The sequence below is a fragment of the Helianthus annuus genome, chromosome 9 (genome assembly GCF_002127325.2).
Source record: "Helianthus annuus cultivar XRQ/B chromosome 9, HanXRQr2.0-SUNRISE, whole genome shotgun sequence".
Lineage (NCBI taxonomy): Eukaryota > Viridiplantae > Streptophyta > Magnoliopsida > Asterales > Asteraceae > Helianthus > Helianthus annuus.
Genome location: NC_035441.2, coordinates 84,527,925 through 84,551,177, shown reverse-complemented (window position 1 = coordinate 84,551,177; position 23,253 = coordinate 84,527,925). Strand labels below are relative to the sequence as shown.

The window sequence follows — 23,253 nt, the reverse complement described above, 5'->3', positions numbered from 1 at the left end:
ATTTCTACTCTCTTTCTCTCATACTTTTTCGAATTAAAGTGGTTCCTACGGTTGAAATTGTTTGATTTTTGAGTATATCGTGCGGAACATATAAATAACAAACCCTAGAAAGTTTCAACTTAAAATTCGGAATAAAACATGGTGAAAACAAGTTAGAACTAGGTTCCACTTATCCGGACATTGAGGTTCCGCTTGTAAGACTTAGATTCGCTTGAATGGTCCGCTTGAAACGACATAGGTTCCGTTTGAAATACTTACTTCCGCTTGTAGGTTTCTCTTGAAGGAATAAGTAGTTTCGCTTGATTGGTTTCGCTTGAAGGAACAATTAGATTCGCTTGTAGTGACAGTCTGCTAGTTCCGCTTATACGGACTCTAGTGGTTTCGCTTGTTTGTCATAATTGTTGATAGTTTCGCTTATCAGTCATCACTTTCTAAAATTTTGAAAATTTTTCTAAGTGTTTATTGAATTTTCAGGTAATTCACAAATATAAGGTCATGGCGAAAGATGAACCTATTCCGTGGAAAGACTATCGAACTGAAGAGGAAAAGTATAGTTACAGAAAAATGATTGCTGAAAACAAGATCATTAGAATTTCTCGTATCTATCTGAAAGCAAGAAGAGCGGGAAGATGGGATCCGAAAAGGGAGTGTTATCTTGATGAGTACGGAAACATTGCGATCGACGACAAAACACTGGATATTGAAGCCATCATCAAGGAATATAAAGAAGAAGATGAGTACTGGCAGCACAAATGGTGGGGAACTCCAACTGAGAAAGAGAAGAAAGAAAAAGAAGACAAAAAGATGAATGGAAAATGTTCGAATTGTGAAAAATCAGAAGCAGACAGTGTGAAACTCTTGAAGGATATGGAGAGTTTGACATTGGAAAACAATACTTTGAAGATCGACAAGAAAGCTGATGATGAACAGATTCTGGAGTTACGCTTGAACTGTGAAAAACTGAAATCTGAGAATGATAAACTGTTAAATGATTTAAACAGTTTGACATCAGAAAACAAAATTTTGAAAGAAAATGAAAAAGATTTTGAAAGCAAAAGAAAATCTTCAGAAGATGAAGATTTCAGGATAAAATTGGAAAACAAAAATCTGAAAGAAAATGAAACAAGATTTCAAGAACAGTTAAAAGTTTTGGAAAATGAAAAATTTGTTCTTGAAAATCTTAAAAGTAAAAATGAAAAGTCAATCAAGTCACATCTTGAGAAAATATCTCAGCTTGAAAAAGAAGCTGAGAATTCAAGAAACAAGATTGATGAACTTGAAAAGAAATTGAAAGGTTTTGTGACTGCATCAGATAGTTTGAATTTTCCCTGTCCAAAACCGATCAATTCTGTTCCAATAAGTGACAAGGTCACAAATTTTGACAAAGTCAAAATTGAAGATTGTGATGAAATATCTGATGATGAAAAAGAAAAAGAAAAGAAAAGAAAAATATTTTTAGATTTACAAGAAAAATTTGAAAATACTATTTTGCAATCTACTGAAATAGGTGAATGCTCAAAGCAAAAACCTGTTAAGAAGAATGCAGAACATAAACAAAAAGATAAAAATTTGAAAAATTTTAAAAAAGAAAATAAAAGCTCATCAGATAAGTCATCGAATCATTTTCAAAAATCACAAAAATCTAAAAATGAAAACTCAAAAATAGTTGGTAATAAGTGGTGCAGGTTTGATCACAGTGCTCAAATGTCAAATCAAAGAAAACAAAGAAATGGTGATTACTACAAGGCAACTCAATGCTATGATCTAAGTATGTGGTATGAAAATGGTATACGATATGAAAGAGAGAAGAGGTATGATAACAGAGTGTGTTACTCTTGTGGCTATCAAGGACACATTGATGTTAACTGCCAAAGATGGAATTATGAGACGAGAAGATGCTTTAACTGTCAAATCAGAGGACACATTGCTAGAGATTGTCCAATGAGATCTAAGGGAAGATCGAGGGTCGAATCTCAGAAAATGGCAAAGAAACCAGTCAACGTCAAGCCCAAAGAACAGAAGGTTCAAGAACCTAAAGTTCAGGAAACAAAAGTAAAACTTTCTCAGGGGTAAAAAGACAGACTGCGAAAGAAGAGGAAGAAGGCCAGAGAATATTTGGAAAGGATTTTGTCCTCGGGTTTATCCGTTGGTAAGAATAAGAGTTCTGATGAATCGACTTCTTCGATTGCAAAATCAAGCAAGGTGAATTCATCAGATACAAATTTGAGGACAAAAGAGAAAAAGGTGAAAAAGAAGGGTGTCGGCGATGAATCTGACAGATCAAAGTCAGACAAGCCACATTCAGGCAATGATTCTGGTTCGTCAAAACCAGAAGAGCCAGTTGTTGAGGTAAAAACTGTCAAACCCAAGGCTGGTCAGGCTTGGGTGGATCTTTTCAAATGAAAAATCCTGACTTGCCGGAGTTCCCAGGTTGGTAAGCGTGGAACATGAATCGGCACATTTCTTGAGAAATTTCACTTTGGTGACTTTTCGATTTACATGTGGTAAATCAGGGACATTAAGTTGTACTTGATTTTCTACAAGTGATGTTTGAGATTTAAAATTGAAATTATTAAATTTGTCAAGTGGTTAAAGGAAAACAATGTGATGAAAGAACCTCGAATTTGTGAAATGACACACAAAACTAATTTTCCGGAAAAACCATTTTGATTAAAACAAACTTAAGTGTTTTGAAATCTAAATGGGAAAATAGTTTGTTGTCAGGGGAAGTTCTGATTGTTTACGTCACAAGGATGACGAATTGAAGTGATTCGATATCAGTTTGTCATTTTATTTGTACAGTTTGTTTTCAAATTTTCCTTGAAAATCAAAATTGGAACATATTTTGATTTTAGGGGGAGAAAAATAAAAAAAAAATAGAAAATTTGAAAATTCCAAAAACATTGAAAAATCAAAAATGAGTTTTTGTTGTAAACAAGAGGAAATGATAGAAAATCAGTGGACTATCATAGCATGCTAAGGAAATGAATTGTCAAATGTGATAAACGATTTTACTGATGATGCGTCGATAGGTTTTTGCACATTTAGTAGATTTATTCGGGATATAAACCTAAAATTTCAAACTTGTGAAATTCGTGGGGAACGCTACTTGGATATATAGGTAACCCCTGAAATCTCGTTTGAAAGGTCTCTTATTCTGATATACTAGGTTTTTCTACTAGATGATGTCTGGGGTATTATTCCGGGACTTCTGCTGAACGGAAGTTCTGACCTAGTCCTTGGATAATATTTTGCCTGAAATGCTTGAAACACAGCATTAGCCCTCAGTTGATAAGACAATAAAATTGATAATCATCTGTTGTAGCTGAAAAGATCCTCTAAAGGGGACATACTGCAAAGTTGAAACTGATATCTCTCTGCGTATACGGAAGTATCGACCTGAGATCCCTCAGTTCTCGCATTCCCTAAATTATGTACAGACATCATTAAAGAATTATCACCTGTATGTCTTAATATTGAGATTCTGGATACGGGAGTATATTCAAGATGTGGGACACATGAATGAGCTAAGTCCATAAAACATCTAAATCGTATCCTGAATAGAATGAAAATTGTGTAAAAATTTAAGAGGACAACTATATCGACAATCAAGGTGAATCGTTTAGAACTTAAAATAATTAAAGCTTAATGGTGCTTGTGATTTGTCTCGTGAACTGATATGATCCTCTTTCAAAAACTCTCAAAAAATATTGTTTGGTTATATTCCTTTACTGTTTTCATTCAAAAACAAAAATTCAAAAAGATTTTCGGCAAATGATGTTGAAGAGCTGATACTCAAAATTCTAAGTGCTAAACATGATGAATTGGATTGGGAAATTGTATTGAAAATTCTTTGAATGTCATATATAAATGGTTTGAAAGATTGTGTGTTTAGTTAATCAAGGTCATTCATTTGAACTTGATGTAACTAATATGTTTGTTGAAAATGATATCTACCTGTAAGTTTATTAAATTCAATTGTTATAAGTTTGTGAAACTTATGTTGAGGTAGAGAATATGCAGGTTAAACAGGTTTGGACTTCATTATTCCCAATGGAAGCTAATTGTCAAAGCTTGAACCAGATATCTCAGATTCTAGCATACTGAGAGGGGGAGTGTATGAAAGGGGGAGTTTGGATCAACAGTCGAAGGGAAGATAGAAGTTAGAGCCAGGATGTGATCCTGAAACCTGTAAAGATAAAGTGGTTATGATGAGAAGACAGAGAGTTGGAGAAAAGACCAAGACTGAAGACTAAGGAGCTAAAGACTACGTCAACATCCGAGGGGGAGTCTGTTGATGCACGGAATGTCTGTTGACTTCGTCTACATTAAGTCTTAGGTCAAGATAGGTCAACATAGGTGCTAGAAAGTCAAAATTATGTTTTTATGTTGTAGTTTCGCTTTAGTGAACATAGGTTATAGAGGTTTCGCTTTTAGGGATAGTTAAGGTTTCGCTTATGTAGTTACCAGGGTGGTTTCGCTTATACGTCACTTGGAGGTTTCGCTTATATGGCCTGCCATATAAGCGAAACTAGCTGGAATATATACACTTGATAAGTGACTTCATTATGTAACCTTTGAAGCGAAACTATATCATTGCTTGTGGAACGAAACTCTGTCAAATTGTAATCAGAAAGCAATAAAAGAGAAGAAATTAGAAAGGAATAGCTGTTGTAACTTCATTTACGTTGATTCCGCCTTCGTACGTGAAGATGAATGTTCTCTACTGACTATTCAGGGTCGGAACACGGTCCAACAAGTGGTATCAGAGCTCAGGACGAGGAGTTCATACTACTACAACTTGAATCTGCAGAAATCTCTCATTTCTACTCTCTTTCTCTCATACTTTTTCGAATTAAAGTGGTTCCTATGGTTGAAATTGTTTGATTTTTGAGTATATCATGCGGAACATATAAATAACAAACCCTAGAAAGTTTCAAGTTAAAATTCGGAATAAAACATGGTGAAAACATGTTAGAACTAGGTTCCACTTATCCGGACATTGAGGTTCCGCTTGTAACACTTAGATTCGCTTGAAGGTTCCGCTTGAAACGACATAGGTTCCGTTTGAAATACTTACTTCCGCTTGTAGGTTTCGTGCTCAAGGTTTGGGTATACTGCGACGCTTCGCGTCAAGGTTTGGGTTGCGTGCTCATGCAACGCCAAAAAGTCATCGCTTACGCTTCAAGACAGTTGAAGGAGCATGAAAGGAATTATACCACGCACGACTTGGAGCTAGGTGCGGTGGTATTCGCCTTGAAGATCTGGCGACACTATTTATATGGTACTCGATGTTCAATCTTCACAGATCACAAAAGTCTACAACACATATTTGATCAGAAGGAGTTAAACATGCGTCAGCGACGTTGGGTCGAGTTGCTGAACGATTATGACTGTGAGATTAAGTACCATCCTGGAAAGGAAAACGTTGTAGCGGACGCGTTGAGCCGAAAAGAAAGGGTTAAGACCCTAAGGGTTCGAGCATTGGAAATGACTATTCGAACGAACCTCACTGCACGCATTCATGATGCACAACAAGAAGCCCTTAAGGGAGAGAATCGTAGAGCTGAATACCTCCGAGGTATGTTGAAATATTTGGTACCAAACAAAGAGGGAACCGTGTACTTTAAGGGGCGTATTTGGGTTTCGCTCTATGGCGGTATTCGAGAAGTCATCCTTAATGAAGCTCACAAGTCGAGTTACTCGATCCATCCAGGATCGGATAAAATGTATCAAGACTTGAAGGATTACTATTGGTGGCCGAGGCTTAAAAGCAATGTTGCTATATACGTTGGAAAGTGCCTAATCTGTGCTAAGGTTAAGGCTGAATATCAGAAACCGTCCGGTCTACTGCAACAACCAGAGATACCCATGTGGAAGTGGGAGCAAATCTCAATGGACTTCATAACAAAATTACCCAGGACCCCTAGAGGACATAATATGATATGGGTGATAGTGGATCGATTAACGAAATCTGCGCATTTCCTACCGATCCGAGAAAAGGATAGCACTGGAAAGCTCGCTGAGCTGTACTTGAAAGAAATCGTGGCACGTCATGGGGTGCCTATCTCAATTATTTCAGACAGAGACAGACGTTTTGTCTCGAGTATTTGGCAATCCTTCCAGGAGGCCTTTGGATCTCAGCTAGATCTAAGCACGGCCTTCCATCCGCAAACAGACGGCCAGAGCGAATGGACCATACAAACGCTAGAAGATATGCTTCGCGCATGTGTCATGGACCTAGGCGGCAGCTGGGATACTCACCTACCTTTAGTTGAGTTTTCCTACAATAACAGCTATCATACAAGCATTAAAGCCGCACCGTTCGAAGCTCTGTATGGCCGCAAGTGTCGCTCGCCATTATGTTGGGCAGACGCTGGAGACAAACGAATGGTTGGTCCTGAACTTGTGCAAGAGACAACTGACAAAATCATGCAGATCCGAGAGCGCATTAAGGCGGCTCGAGATCGACAAAAGAGCTACACTGATCGAAGACGAAAACCATTAGAGTTCGATGTGGGAGACAAAGTTTTGTTAAAGGTCTCACCTTTGAAGGGCGTAGTAAGATTCGGAAAACGTGGAAAGCTGAATCCACATCGGACCATTCAAGATTTTGGAAAGAATTGGTACCGTGGCTTACAAGTTAGAATTACCGGAAGAACTTAACGGAGTACATGACACGTTTCATGTGTCCAACCTCAAGAAGAGTCCAACCCAAGAAACAGTGATCATCCCTGCGAATGAAGTGCATATTGACGACACCCTCCGATTTACAGAACAGTTACAGACTGGAAAGTCAACAATACCCGAAGGAGTATTGTCAAACTTGTCAAAGTACGTTGGAACTCTAAGCACGGACCCGAGTATACATGGGAACGTGAAGACCAGTTTAAAGAAAAAAACCCCCACCTGTTCAAGAAAACTCATGCGAGAGTTAGCTCAGCCTGAATTTCGGGATGAAATTTTTTTAACGGGGGGAGACTGTGACAACTGGCACAAAACCGGTAATTTCCGTACAATTTAATTAATACTTAATAACTGCAATTATGTGCTTAAATGACAACATTGTCTGATTACATGCTATACATGTGAATTCATGCACGTTTTATACTACAAATATTGCTTTATGCATTAATGATACCGTACGTCAGAAATACTGGTAAGACACATTATGTCAATAATGCTACAGAAAGCAGTCAGTCAAGAGAATTGGGGCCTAGGAGTAGGTCCAACATCTAAAATACATTAAAACCCAGGAATATATACAAGGGTTAACATATAGACTTTCCGGAAGCTAAAATACGCACTGAAAAGCACCCGAGATACACTTAAAGTGCTGAATTCTGCATATTTCAGCACAATTCAGCACTTTGACAAGTTAGTGTAAAAATATGACTAGATAGTCCTGAATACTTTCCTAAGCATCGGGAATTGAAAGCGTCACAAAAAGGGAACCTAAAGGAGACAAAACGGTGCAATTTAGCACTTTACCGAACCGGTATCTAACCAAACAACCGGACATTACCCGAAACACCAAAATTATACTAGAAGCATTGTTTTAATGTTTCTGAGCCAGTTATGATTCCCAAACACCATAACACCTCTTATAACATACTAACACATTAAGTCCCTAATCAACACACTTGAAACTTAACTTATTTATACAATTAGTGATTTAAACTTACACTCTACCCCCCCCCCCATGGTTGGGATGGTCACAAGGTGGCCCCCATCAAAGATCTTTACTTGATCTCCCTAGATTACATATGATCTTCTAAGATTTGTTGGTAGATCTTGCATGTACTATATGAAACACTATACACATTGGTTAACACATGAATTATCGTTATAAGTAAAGCAACCCATTCCACCTTCTCTACACCAACACATCTTCTTCCTCTCCTCCCATTATCGGCCGAGATCACCACCCTACACCACCATCATTCTTCAATCAAGTTCATCCATTCCAAGGTAATCCTAAGGTGTAAGGAGCCATACAAAGAAACTTGGTGGTCTTGGAGATTGAAGGACCTCTCCCGATTGCTTTTAACCATCACATTTGTCACCCACAAGACCAAGTGTTCTTCCCTAGCCTTGTGCTAGTAGTAAGACCCTTATGATCCCTTGTTATTTCATATTTAGTTGGTTAAAAGATGATAAACATTGTTAATAAAGTGATTTACAAACAAATAACCATGTTTCTAAGGGTAACTAAACCTACTAAATAACATGGTCAGTTACTACAACTTTTTAAAAAAACTTCAAGTTCTTGATGTAGTGTAATTTACTTGATTTTGACACTCGGTAAGTGTTGAGTTGATGATTTTTTGTGATGATTTTAAAAGAAAATAAACACATGTTTTGAAAACATGGGAAACCTCCATTTTTAGGGGAAACCATGTCAAAATTAATTTTGACACTTAGAAAAATATAAGTTTTGGTGAAACTTATTCCCTAAAAATACACCTAAAAATATTTACCAAGGTTTCCCTAATTTTTATGTAAACTTCAAGTTAAGAAATGATGATTTCTTCAAGATAAATATTGATATTAAGTATGTATATTTTTGAGGAAAATATATTTATTTATTGATCACCAAATTTTGTGCTAAGTGTATGTAGTATGTATTATATAGTGTATTAGGACTTGAAAATACACTAAATACTCCTAAGGAGTAAAAATACAAAATACACATACAATATGCTCAGACAAATACAAGAAAATATATTTATGAAAATATATTTCTTAATAGATTACGTAATTCGGACAAGTTACGAACTTAAAATGAAGTTTTGGACAAAAATACATAACTCGGGTGAAAAATACAAGATACTTATATTTATTTTTGAGAAAATAATATAAGTAAGTTACACAGTTAAAAATATAGGTTATTTTTAACAACAAAGAACAAATACATAAAAGATGGTGACTTGTATTTGTGCGATACAAGTCTAGTAACTAACGTTAATAAAACACGTATAGGTCACGACGCTATATAAGCAAACCCGGTGAAGTTCACGGCGCAAGAAACGCAAAGTTGTGAGTTCATGTCCCCACTTTTAAACTTTTACTTGTTTTCTAAACTTGGGGAAAATACATGTGTTATGGTATGTTGAATACAAAAACTAAGGAATGATACTTTAGATCATGTCCCGAATAGGGTACCATAAGCACCATTAATCAACGTATACATTTAGACCGCGGAACAAAAGGTTAGATCTAATGGGTTTCAGGCAACCCCACTCTTGGCCTACTTCTACCAATGGGTGCTTCTGTGTCTCAGTCAAACTCGACAAAAATGCCTAGGTTTGGTGGCTTCCTATGTCGTGACACATGTTAGTGGCCTTGCAAACCAATAGCGATCTCGTATTCCTTACATTTACAGAACTCAGTTTCAGATACGTTTTGACAAATTACATACCATGTTTTCATTCAAGCATATATACATTCAATACAAAAACTGCATGAATTCACACCAACATTATGTTGACGATTTTCCAAAAACTCACATGTATTTCAGGTAACTAAAGTGGATGTGCACGCGGTTTTACTCTTGCTCCTGGATGTTGTTTATGTTGTTAGCTATGTGTGTCAAGACTCCTATGCTGTTTTGCTGGGTTCGGTTGTTATGTCCCACTCTGTGTGGTGATATAAGGACCAAAACCTTTATGGTCGTCTTTTAAATAAAGTTGTAAACTTTTCAGAAAATGTTTTATTCTGTGATGTAAACTCTAAACTTAACCTATGTTTTTAATTGCGTAATGTCATTGGCATTTGGAGTTATTTTTACGAGCATTTAGTATGTTTACCAGTCGTATGCAATGAGAACCTTTCAAGATCACACCTCGTGCTTCCGCCTTAGAAAGGGGTGTGACAGATTGGTATCAGAGCTGCGATTGTAGTGAACCAGGATTCCTTCTCGATTCTAGAATACAATCTTTAGGATCCTTTCACGAAAACAATTTTTCAAAAAGTTTTCATTGCATAAAACTTTCTGCGACATCCACTACTTGAAACTATTTTCAAGAGTCAAGAAAAGACACTACGTGACTTAGGGTGCACTGGAGTAGCACTTGTCTTTGACTAAGGATTACTTGAGCTAATGTGTGATAATTCATATGTACATATACTAGAAATAGAATATCACAGGTATACGTGACTTTTTCTAAAGACAATGGCCTATCTGAAGGAAGTGATACGAGGATGAAACGAACTGTGCGAACTGTGCAAGGAGTTACGTAATTATGGATGCATACATAATTATGGAATTCAGTGCACAGAAACCACGGCAAGTCTTGTCACGTATCAAACAAGATTCCTTCAATACAAGAAAAGGTCAAACGTGAATACCCTCACCCCTGCCCCAGCCTATTAAATACTCTGTTGGAGTAATAATTTAGGGTATAAAGACAAGAACCGCCAACGTGAAGAAAGATATTTTGTCCTTTACATATATTAAACTTGTACTATGGGGTAATGTAACCCTTATGCATCTTGTTTACTTTGCAAAAAATAATGTAACAAGTTATCCTAATATGTATAAAGACTCGGTAAATATCTTATGTCACATCAGTACTTATCTATTTATGCATGCTTGTTGCTGTATGAATTGATTTATATGTTTGGCGGATTGTTTGATGTCATTATGTGGGTATATGCTTGTGTATATATACTACTACTGTCTTGTATAACGATATCAAACAAATGTCTAACCCTGTTGTGTTGTGTTCCGCCAGAACATGGCACCCAGGAGAGCTGTGAATGCTCGTGATCAACCTCCTCCTCTCCCACTGCCGAGGACTACTGAAGAACTAAACTCCCTGCTGGAAGAAAGGATCTCCGCCGCTATCGCCCAGTACGAGGCAAACCGCACCGAACACAGTGGAGGACCAAGTGGTACTAGACGTAATGGACATGGAGATTCATCTGGAGGAAACACAGCTCAAGGTAACCTTAAGCTGATTTGCTAAAACATGATGAAATTTATGAACGGTCTTGTTTCATTGTTTCATTGATTGCTCACGTATGAATTGGTTGGATCAATTCCAGGATGCACCTTCAAGCAGTTTCTCGACTGCAAGCCACTGAACTACGATGGCACTGGAGGTGCAGTGGCTTTTGTGCGCTGGACGGAAAAGACTGATTCAACTATCCGCATGAGCAAGTGTACCGCGGACCAACAAGTCACTTTTGTTGCTGGGCTATTTATTGATGAAGCGTTGACTTGGTGGAATTTTCAAGTCCAAACTCTGGGTGATGATGTCGCGTATGGCATGACTTGGGATGAATTGAAGGAAAGAATGAGGGAGAAATATTGCTCTCGTACTGAACTCCAAAGATTGGAGACTGAGTTCTGGCACTTGACCATGGATGGTGCGGACATTACTGGTTATACTCGAAGGTTCCACGATCTGTCAAGAGTGATCCCCTATCTGGTGACTCCAGAATTTAAGCGCATTGAGCGCTACATCTGGGGATTGGCACCGGAATTTCGCAGCTTGGTGACTGCAGCAAAACCCACAACCATCACTCAGGCTGTAACTCTGGCTGTCAGCCTTACTGAAGATGCAGTCCGTATGAAGAAGTTATCACTGAACCCCATTGAGAAAACTGAGATGCATGCTGAGTCGTCCAGTGACAAGAAAAGAAAACATTCAAATCTGAACCAAGCGACCTGTAGCAACAACAAGGGTTTGGACAACAAGAAGCATGATACCAACCAGCCTAAGGGGGCGAGAACCTTCGCAGCTGCAAATGATGCTGGAGCTAAGAAATATTAGGGCACTCTGCCCAAATAGAACCGTTGTGACTTTCACCATGTGGGAAACTATCGCGTTGGGAGATGCGAGAACTGTGGGAAGTTAGGCCACCGTACCGAGGATTGTTGGGGAAAAGGTATTGGAGGCCATAATGGTAATGGTAATAGGAACGGGAATGGAAACCGAAACGTTGCTGGTAGTGGAAATGGTAACCGGAATGGTAATGGAGCTGGGCAGAACCAAGGATGCTATGGTTGTGGAAGCAAAGATCATTTCAAGAAAGACTGCCCAAGGGAGAACAATGCTCAGGCTCGAGCATTCGTGATTGAAGCAAGGAACGCACGCGAGGACCCTAATGTGGTCACCGGTACGTTTCTCGTTAACAATAACTTTGCATCCATACTATTTGACACTGGTGCCGATTATAGCTTCATGTCTGTGGAATTTAAACGTATGCTTGGAATAGAATCTAGTAGATTAGATATTCCTTATTCCATAGAACTAGCCAATGGTAAACTTGTTGAATCAGGCGAAGTTGTTAGAGGTTGCTCATTAGAACTTGGTGAGCAAAGATTTAGCATCGACCTCTTACCTATTCAATTGGGTAGCTTTGATGTAGTGGTCGGAATGGACTGGTTGTCCCAGAACAAGGCTGAAGTTGTTTGTCACGAGAAAATCATTCGCATCCCTCTGGCGAATGATGAAACTCTCATCGTACATGGAGAAAAGCGAGATGCGCCTCTACGAATCATCAGTTGTATGAAGGCACAAAAGTGCTTAAGGAAAGGATATGTTGCTTTCCTGGCGCATGTTGTAGATAAGAAGGCTGAGGAGCCGAAACTTGAAGACATTCCTGTAGTGAAGGAATTCCCTGATGTTTTTCCCGAAGATCTGCCAGGACTACCTCTGCAACGACAAGTCGAATTCCATATAGACTTGGTTCCAGGAGCCTCTCCTGTGGCCAAGGCACCCTATCGGCTTGCACCATCCGAGATGCAAGAATTATCTGCACAACTCCAGGAGTTGTTGGACAAAGGATTCATAAGGCCAAGCTTCTCGCCTTGGGGAGCTCCAGTATTGTTCGTGAAGAAGAAGGATGGAACTCTGTGAATGTGTATCGACTACAGAGAACTGAATAAGCTCACTATCAAGGATCGGTACCCACTATCGAGGATTGATGACTTATTTGATAATTTGCAAGGATCAAGCTACTATTCCAAGATCGACCTTCGATCTGGATTCCATCAGTTAAAGATTCAAGAGGAAAGTGTACCAAAGACTGCATTCAGAACACGCTATGGGCATTACGAGTTCCTTGTGATGCCATTCGGACTGACGAACGCGCCAGCAATAGTTATGGATCTGATGAACCGCGTATGCAAACCATATCTCGATAAATTCGTGATTGTATTTGTCGATGATATCCTGATTTACTCACGAACGAAAGAAGAACACGAGCAACACCTCAGGACCATTTTGGAACTACTGAAGAAAGAGAAACTTTATGCAAAATTCTCCAAGTGCGAATTCTGGATTCGTGAAGTACAGTTTCTTGGTCACGTTGTGAACGAGAAGGGCATTCATGTAGACCCAGCCAAGATAGAAGCAATAAAGAACTGGGAAGCCCCCAAAACCCCAACTGAAGTTCGACAATTTTGGGCTTAGCGGGCTATTACCGACGATTTATCGAGAATTTTTCCAGGATAGCTCAACCGCTAACTACCCTTACGCAGAAAGACAAGAAGTACGACTGGGGTAACAAGCAGGAAGAAGCCTTCCAACTGCTCAAAAATAAGCTATGCGATGCACCGATATTATCCTTACCCAAAGGCACTGAAGACTTCGTGGTATACTACGACACTTCGCGTCAAGGTTTGGGTTGCGTGCTCATGCAACGCCAAAAAGTCATCGCTTACGCTTCAAGACAGTTAAAGGTGCATGAAAGGAATTATACCACGCACGACTTGGAGCTAGGCGCGGTGGTATTCGCCTTGAAGATCTGGCGACACTATTTATATGGTACTCGATGTACAATCTTCACAGATCACAAAAGTCTACAACACATATTTGATCAGAAGGAGTTAAACATGCGTCAGCGACGTTGGGTCGAGTTGCTGAATGATTATGACTGTGTGATTAGGTACTATCCTGGAAAGGCAAACGTTGTAGCGGACGCATTGAGCCGAAAAGAAAGGGTTAAGACCCTAAGGGTTCGAGCATTGGAAATGACTATTCGAACGAACCTCACTACACGCATTCATGACGCACAACAAGAAGCCCTTAAGGGAGAGAATCGTAGAGCTGAATACCTCCGAGGTATGTTGAAATATTTGGTGCCAAAAAAAGAGGGAAACTTGTACTTTAAGGGGCGTATTTGGGTTCCGCTCTATGGCAGTATTCGAGAACTTATCCTTAATGAAGCTCACAAGTCGAGATACTCGATCCATCCAGGATCGGACAAAATGTATCAAGACTTGAAGGATTACTATTGGTGGCCGAGGCTTAAAAGCAATGTTGCTATATACGTTGGAAAGTGCCTAACCTGTGCTAAGGTTAAGACTGAATATCAGAAACCGTCCGGTCTACATCCATCCTGTACACCTGTCTATCATTCACAAACGGGCCACACACTTTTAATCTTGTCCCATGTCTAGCCTACAATAAACCTTAAAGGAGCCGCACACTCCTTAGGGGCGCACACCTGAAAGTGTGCGGTATCTTTCACATGTGTATAAATACACATGTAGCCAACCCTAAAATGATTGCTCCAGTCATTCCTGATGGCAGAAGGTTCTAGAAACATTCTCTTTACCATAAATATCCCCCCATTCCACCAACATTCTTCCCCTTTTGAAAACCCTAAAAACATTCCAATATCCTTCCTTTCTCTCGGGATTTTGACGGCAACACTATCATCTTGAAGACCGCCGGGGTCCACCATTTGGGAAGCTTTATTTCTCTATTTTCTTACACACTCTTGTATCCTACATCATCCGGTTAGTGTCTATATACTAACTGATTTTTATACATGATAATGTGTATGATTCCATGATGATTTATTTGAAAAACATGTTTGACATCACATGAAAGATGAATGATTTAAACTAGGGTTTGTTTGATGATTGGTGTGCTAAAAGCTTGATAAGTTGCTCACAAATCTGATTCTAAGTTTCATGATTATGTGCTTGGTGATTAGACAAAGGATCAATATTGCTTTAAATAGATCTTGTCGTGTGCAACAAGGAATCTTTTAGAGTTTTGATATTATGAAACCATAGATCCATTCTTAATGATTTAATCTGATAGTTATCTATTCTTTGATGATTTGACCTAATAGTGTTAAGCATTTAGAAGATACAAGTATTTGGATTGTTTGAAAGATGATTTCTAGATCTGATGATAAATCATTAACGACTAGAGTTGTATGTGATACTCGAATCAGATGAATGATAATAATAATTGATGAAATGATTGATTTATATGTTTTTAGAATTTGTAAGAGTTAATGTGGAAATCTGTGTTTTTACTTCTTAGATCGTACAAGTCTGAATGAATATTATTTGTTCAAATTGATGCCACACACACACTTGAAGTGTACAACTCAGATTTGCATGAAGTACAACACATTCTTAGCACACCGCACACTTTGAATAGTACAAGTACTGATGCACCACATACCATCCAATCGTGCAAGGCCGCACACTTTTGCTTTGTACAAACCTGGAATGCACAACGTACCAGTAAGTTATGCGAGGTCACACACTAGTGTGGACCGCACACTCTCGTACAAACATGCAAAGCATATAGTATAACCATTACTTGCATGACCGCACACCAGCAAGTGGCCGCACACTCAAAGATGTGCCGCACCCTTGCTGGTGGGACGCACACTCACATATTGGGCCATATAATTAATTGGGCCGCACACTCATATATATTGGACTGTGTAAATTGGGCCGTACACTTAGAATACATGGGCTGGACTATTTATGTAACTGTTCACAGATTTGGGCTTATGTTATAAGTTCCTATTTGGCCCACATCATCCCTTATGTGATACATGATGCTTGTGTGTTATTTGTTAGATACGTGTACAGGTACGTGATGTTACTTGCATGCGAACCTAATTAATATTGGTAACCATAATAGGACGTGGTTGACCAACTACTAAAACAAGTAAATAACCTGCCGAGCTAAACAACGACGAGTTCACACACTTTACTAAAAGCATGTATTTCCGGTGGTTGGGAACGGAATGGACAACACTTTTCCTAGTTTAGGATTCTCTAATATTCTGAGGATGGAATACTGTTAAATGCTATTTATATTTCATGAGCTAGCTTACTAAACGAAACTCTATCACGGAAGTCCCTACATTACTATACCGATTAGTCGCCTGGCCTAGCGAACGGGATATTAGTTGATAGCGCTATTTAGGTTTCAAAAACCTCACACCATGCCTTATGAGGACGGGCATGAACTAATAGGCCTCGGCACCCGTCAATGATGATAGACATTGACAAACGGAGCAACAACGATACACTATGTTCGAAAGTTTCGGTATTATTACGCAGTTTAGTAGCTTACTTAGGGGGTAGCTCCCCATGGCATGATATAAATGAGTAATCTAACAACATAAGTTTATGGAACTAAAACTGGATAAACCGTGAACTCGCCAACTTTATGTTGACACCCTACTGCATGCTTTGCAGGTACTCAGTAACAGCTCGGGGGCTTGCAGCGGGGAGTATAGTGGTCGCGTTGACCCTTGTTGGGTTTTCTAAATAACTATGGACTTTTAACTGTTGTTTCGAATTGTTAAACTTATGCTTCCGCTGTTGACTTTAATTATTGCTTTTAAACTATGAACTTTAGACTTTAGTCACTGATAGTATTTATTGTGATGAAAATTGTTATATTATTATATTGTTCAATATGATTGGTGGCTTGATCCTGGTCAGTCACACGCCTCGCGGTAGTACTCTGCACGTGGAAATTGAGGGTCTGACAAACCTAGTATATATAGTTTACGAAGGCTCATGAATAGTTAATTTAAATTTATAATAATAATTATAGCTACTTATAATTTGCAACAAGTTTATGCAATGGGTAGTCGTAACTCTAGCTTTATTTGTTGTATGTGCATAGATAAGGTGTACATTTCCTTACTAAAGCTTCTTTTGGAAGCTTTATATATTTCATATAAACAGAAGATAAAGAAGAGAGAGACATGAGATAGAGATAGAGATGCGGATTCGTTTGAGAGACAGAAACGATGGAAGGACCATTGTTTACCGTGGTTTACCAGGCGGCGCTTTCACTTACTACGCTACATGACTGAGACACAAACAATCATCGATGAGGAGTGTATTCCGATGAAGTATGACAAGACTCCAGTGAAGATCCGGTAAGCCTTCCATTTTGCTGCATGTTATAGTTTTAGTTAGATTGGCTCTTGATGTGTCGTTTCAGACTATTTTCGTTAATAAATAATTCCGGCATGAATCCGGTCAAGTTCCGACCGAGCTCCGGTGAACGAAACTCGACCTGATATGTTGGTTTTGCTTTCATCAGAGATTTCCGTATGTCGATCTGTATTTGGTCAGGTGTCTCCCGTACGTGTTTTAAGTTTTATGTCTGTTTTTATACCAGATTCTGCTTCCCTGTGGTCGCCGGAATAACGGTAAGTATTCCACCTTTTTCGTTTTCTTAGACACCAGTTTTTTCATTATGATTTATCATTTTTCATGCTATTAAATTAAATAAGTTTTACTATTGTTGTTGAATGAATTTGATATTTATTTAGGGTTTAGGGGGATCACTGACAAGAGATCAAAAGAGGATAAGCGTAGGTGATTGCATACTGAAACGACATTGTTCAGGCATTAATCAACGGCTTACTATCGTTAACAAGGCAGTCATTGCAACAGAGACGTTTAAAAAGGCACGGGTTTATGAGTCATGCAGAGCTGCTGAACCATCCACAAGACACATGGAAACCGGATATGTCACAGCAGCCACTGGTGCAAACATTTGTGATCTCCACCGTGTAAGTAGGGATGCCATTCGGCAGAAGAGAAGTAGGACCCTGGTTGATCACAAGGGTAGGTGTTTGAACATTTATCCTCCCAAATTCGGTTTGGCTTCACCATCACCTGTCCAGCTGCTGCTGCATAAAGTGCATAAATGACAACAAATGTAAAAACAAAAAACTTTGATATTATTCCTTTATAGAGCTTCTTTTTGTGAATTAAAGTTTAAAACTTAAAAATACTTTTTTTGACCTTGAATTGTTTACATTCATATCTTAGTTGGTTTTTGAAATGTATGAGTTTGATATGATCTTTGGTTTTCTACAAAACATGAAACGGGTCAGCCTGTATTGATTCATCTTTAATGATATATTAACAAGTTCTTGTAGCATATACAATCGTCGCTAATACGGACACCGAAAACCAGGATATGTTGGTCTTGATTAGAGTTACATTTCTGTTACATTGCAATCCCTATGCCAGATGATTATTGAAGTTTATTATTATTTTTTAAGAATTTATTATTATTATTATTATTATTTTTTACTGATGAATGTGTTCCAATGAAAACAGATTTAGCATGTGAAAGGGAATGCAACAGGGTGAGGACTACCGCCTACCGGTTGGTTAAGTTAAAGATAATCAACTTCAATGTTTGTCTTCTGATGTTACTTTCTACTTCTGGTTAGATGTTTAGCTTTTAAAAGTTGCTTTTACATGTTGTAAAGCAAGAAAGAACAAGCTGTGGTGGTTTAAAGACGCGGTCCTGATGCTACGTGGTGATGTAACATTGATCATGCTCATAGGTAATGAATCTTTCTGATTACGTGTATACTTTGTTTTAGAATTTGAATATATGAGGGTTTTGGTGTTATTGTGTTATTGTGTAATGTCTCTTTTCAATTTACATGGTTTGTTTCCACGAAAAAGGGGGAAGGATGTTGTTAATTTGGTTGACCAGAAGCACCAGAAGAAGAACGAGGTTGTGATTTCTTCGATGTGTGAAACATAAAAAGTAGATGAGGCAACAGAAGAGCATGTTAGGCGGTTTATGCCTAAATTAACCGGTTTGGATGTTGTTGGTAAGCATCTGTCTGAATGGTTTTGAGAATTTACCTTTTTTTCCTCTTAACTGACACCTTAAATTTGCAGTTAATATTGGGAAGACGAGCAACACTGGCTTGGACTTTAAAGCAGAAGTGGGACCAACAGATCAAACTTCCCAAACGTAGGACCCAAATAACATTTTCAAACTAACGTCTGGTTATGGCTTTAATCATGTGAGAATCTTAAAATTGTTAATAAACTCAATTGCATGTTACTGGTTACTAGCATAACTGAGATACCACCTGTCCACCTGATTGAAAGGTAATTATATTGAATCGTGTTTTATGCTTTTAGTTTATGTTATTTGTTGTCGTTTTAAGATTTGTCGATGCAAAAGAATTAGCTTTTATAAACCTACAGCTAACGTTTGTGACATGATTTGTAATATTCTGGATTAAAGAATGTTGTTACTCTAGGTTAAGGTTGACTTGGGTGAGGTAATGTTGGTAGTTTCTCAGGTAAAACAAGAACGTGCCATGTGAAGAAGGTATGTTGTTATCGATTCCTTTTTGTGCAAATTTACTTGGTTCCAATAATTTATTATTCGGTTTGTATTTATTGTCAGGTTACTGGATTATGCTTGAAATAACTTGAAAATATGTCTTTTACTGTTAGTTTTATTACTTTTCTTTTTCTTAGTTTATTAGCCTTGGATATGTAGAAGGATGTTATTGGTAAATCATTAGCAGACAAAGTATAACTGTGTATTCCATTCGATAGCTATATCCATGTGTTGAACAAAATTGAAAACTAAGTGAGGTTGTTAGGTTTTTTGTTGTGTAGTTTAGTGGAAATGGATAATTGTGTGGGTAAAATCAAGGGATGTCATAGATGGGTAGTGGGGGCAGGGGCGGCCATAGACGCGTATTGCCGATAGGCTATTGCCATTGCTGGGTGGCAGTTTCTTGTGCAATGTTAATTGTACACCATGCTTTCTTTATTTTAGTTGCATCTTTTATTTGTATGGTACAAGTTGGAAGCTTAAAGCTTCTTTTGAAGGCTTTATCTTATATTTTTATATATTTTTATATATGAATGTTAATAGAAAAATGAAGTTTCTTTTAGTTTTTTTATTGGTTTTATATACGAGCTTTTCCGATTTTTGATGGTTATTTATGGTTATGTGGCATTGCTAATAGACATGGTTTCAAGTCCCTGCCGCAACGCGGGGATACTTTTTCTAGTTTACCTTAAAATTTTAGCATATTTTATTTTTTAAAAACCATATTTCTATTATTATTATTATTATTATTATTATTATTATTATTATTATTATTATTATTATTATTATTATTATTTAATAATATTTTTAATCATATTTCCTTTATCAATTAATTTGATGTTTCTTTAATAACTTACGTTCGTTACTTTTTTTTCTAAAAACTTAAGTATGTAGGTGTATTTAATTTTTTTCCTTTGACATTCCGGTATTAATTTTGTTAAAAAGGAAGTTATATTCAAAATAGAATATTTATTTGTATTGTAAAACGGTACAATGATAAACTGAACCAATTCTGACGGTTTAGCTTTCTAAAAGACATGCTTCATATTTAAATAACATTTGTTTTACATTATTATTTCCTCCGTTTTGAGTTTTGACGCAACACGCGACGTTAACAAACCTAGTAAATATAAAAATACATAGAGGAGCATGGTTACAACTTACAAGATGGCTTTAAGCATAATTAATGTTGATTAAATAAAAAGGGCCAATCTCCATTATTTCATAATTTGACCGAAAATTAAAACTCAAACATCAAGCAATATGCTTAAGTCGTGTCAAAATTTTGGTGGGATTTCAACATCAACGTCTTTCATCTATGTAGAAAAATATGAAACACATTAACGAAAAAAATATAGTCAAGAAATGAATTGTGGATGTCGTGTCACCTCACTTAAACTACCCAACTAAGAATGGTCCAAAACTAGAAGCTCGTGATACAATAAGTTAACCTGAGTTAATGACGTTCTAGAACAACATTGTGAATAAATATTAGAGTCAATTGCTAAAATCGTCCCTGTGGTTTGGGCACGTTTGTTATTTTCGTCCAAAATGGCACTTTTGTACCAAATTGCCCCCAACGTTTGTAACATTTTGACATTTTCATCCAAACCACTAACTTTGTTTATTTTTTCTGTTAAGTTGGCGATATTTGGATGCAACTGACAAATATAAAACCACATGGATGATTTTGGCAATTCACTCAAACCCTTTTTAAGTTCTTTTATTTAATTATTTTTGTTACATATATAATAAAAAAGAATATACATGGACTTTTTAGAAAAAAAAATTAATAGTTTTGTCACAAAATTTATATAAACTTTCATCCAATTCATTAACTCAGTTTATTTTTTCTGTTAAGGTGAAGGATGTTTTAAATTTTATAAATTAAGACATAAATTAATTTATAGCTTCTTTATATAAATCAGTTTAATAAAGAGAAAACGTCATTGGTGTGTAACACATAACAATCGATTACAACTTTTAGTATTTATCAGTTGTGGAGATAGAAAAAATTGTAAAACATTACATACTTTTTAAATGTGTTGAGCACCTAGAAAATATGTTGGTAGAAATATAATATTTATTTAATTAATATTATGAGGGTAACTAACTAATATTTATTCTGAGTGGCTTGAGTAAAGAAACTTTTGGTTCATAGCATTACAATTACAATTTGGTGGGTAATTTTAAGATTTGGTAACGATACGTTGTTTGATAGAGGGGGGAGGGGGCATTGGCTTCTGTTTTTCCTTAGGAGCGAATTTAAAAGAGTAGAAGATGAATTATAAACTTGGTACATATGATGAGATTTTTTTATTTGACATTTTTTCAATAAGGTCATCGGCATTTTAGTTTTATAAAATTTAGAGGTTTAAGTAGATCTTATATTTATAAAACTGATCTATATAAAAAATTAAAATTAATTTCTGCCTTAGTTTATAAACATCATTCGCCTTAGTAGAAAAATTAACTTAGTTAGTGGTTGGATGAAAATTTATAAAAATTATATGATAAAGCTATTATTTTTTTCATATAAAAATTGCATGTATATTCTTTTTTATTATATATGTAACAAAATTAATTAAATAAAAGAAATTTAAAAGAGTTTGAGTAAATCGCCAAAGTCGTCCCTGTGGTTTTATATTTGTCAGTTTCATCCAAATATTCTCAACTTAACATAAAAAATAAACTAAACTAGTGGTTTGGATGAAAATGGCAAAAAGTTACAAACGTTGGGGGCAATTTGGTACAAAAGTGTCATTTTAGACGAAAATAGCAAACCTACCCAAACCTCAGGGACGATTTTTGCCATTAACTCTAAATATTAAGGGTTGAGTTTAAATACAGTCTTCAAAAACTAGAAAGTTGTAGAAAAGACGTATCAAATGAACACTCATTGAACTCAATCTTGCGTCATTGGACCCGTCTAGTCGAACTGTACGATCTTAGATTTTAGATTTTTGCTTTTGGATTTTTAGCTTGTAGGTTTTAATTTTTGTTTCAGATCATTGTGTCTTTTTATTTGACATTGTTATCTTATTTTCGTCATCGTGTCTTTTTTGCAATTCATTATATCCAGTGGTGAAACTAGCCCATTAAATCAGGGGTATCCCCAAAAAAAATTTTCTTGTACAATCAACAATATTAAAAAAACGGATAATAAATAAATTAATAAAAAAGACAATAAATAAATAAAGTAAAATCAGTGCCTAATAAATTTGTCATTTTTTTCATAGCTTGAAATCGTTTAATCACATCGTCGTCTTTTACTTTAAAAAACAAATACCTAAGCAGGGGCGGAACGACCGGAACCAGTGTTATCGCAACAGCAAACAACAGGATTGTTGATTCTTTTATCGAGCCGGTGTTATTGGCAGTAGCAAAACAGGAGACCAGTGCGTAAAGGATGACCAACGACGTTTGGTTTTCTTCCAGAACCTAAGCGACGATAAGAAAGAATGCAGTCATACGTAGTTTTGTGTTATTTTAGGCTAATCTAATTAGTTGGGCTTATCTAATCAATTGAGTCATTGTTTCAATCAGGCTCCCTTATTTTATAAGTTTGGGTTGGTTAGGGGTATCCTTGTATTATTTTAGGGGTATTTTTTGTATAAAACCAAAAAAATATATATAAAAAATACACTACGCATACGGACTTCAGCCATAGCCCATGCTACGGCTCACATACCTTTAGTTCCGCCCCTGATTATATTTTTTTTTCCTCGGCATGCTTGACATTATGTTATATTTACTTAACATTGTATTATATTTTGAAATCCATTATGTACTTTTATCCTTAGTAGATTAAAGAGATTGTGTGGGATAGTACAACCTTAAATACTAACGGCCC

General features: G+C 36.9%; 1 protein-coding gene across 17 annotated transcripts; it reads left to right on the top strand.

Annotated features, from left to right (window-relative positions):
* Positions 1-14,550: 14,550 nt before the first annotated feature.
* On the top strand, positions 14,551-19,669 carry LOC110877985. 17 transcript variants are annotated; one of them, XR_004866165.1, is made up of 9 exons: positions 14,551-14,755; positions 16,472-17,166; positions 17,412-17,442; positions 17,566-17,957; positions 18,365-18,393; positions 18,481-18,597; positions 18,722-18,873; positions 18,944-19,385; positions 19,464-19,669. XR_004866165.1 is itself a non-coding variant. In XM_035977181.1 (8 exons), exons 2-6 carry the CDS (start codon positions 17,093-17,095, stop codon positions 18,559-18,561), a joined length of 603 nt encoding a protein of 200 aa, XP_035833074.1. In that variant the 5' UTR covers positions 14,551-14,755; positions 16,472-17,092; the 3' UTR covers positions 18,562-18,597; positions 18,722-18,873; positions 18,944-19,669. The 17 variants fall into 17 exon arrangements, 4 of the variants coding, with proteins under 4 accessions (XP_035833074.1, XP_021981919.1, XP_035833075.1 ...); XR_004866172.1 differs by having other exon boundaries at positions 18,365-18,873; positions 18,944-19,019; positions 19,124-19,159; positions 19,315-19,385; XR_004866171.1 differs by having other exon boundaries at positions 18,365-18,873; positions 18,944-19,019; positions 19,124-19,159; positions 19,299-19,385.
* Positions 19,670-23,253: the final 3,584 nt, after the last annotated feature.

What these genes read in the sequence shown, in the direction of transcription:
- LOC110877985 (XM_035977181.1), top strand. Translation starts at nt 17,093, where the DNA reads ATGACTGAGACACAAACAATCATCGATGAGGAGTGTATTCCGATGAAG. An exon ending in CTGTGGTCGCCGGAATAACG is followed by an intron (nt 17,443 to 17,565) that starts GTAAGTATTCCA and finishes ATATTTATTTAG; the next exon opens with GGTTTAGGGGGATCACTGAC. An exon ending in GACCCTGGTTGATCACAAGG is followed by an intron (nt 17,864 to 18,364) that starts GTAGGTGTTTGA and finishes CAATGAAAACAG; the next exon opens with ATTTAGCATGTGAAAGGGAA.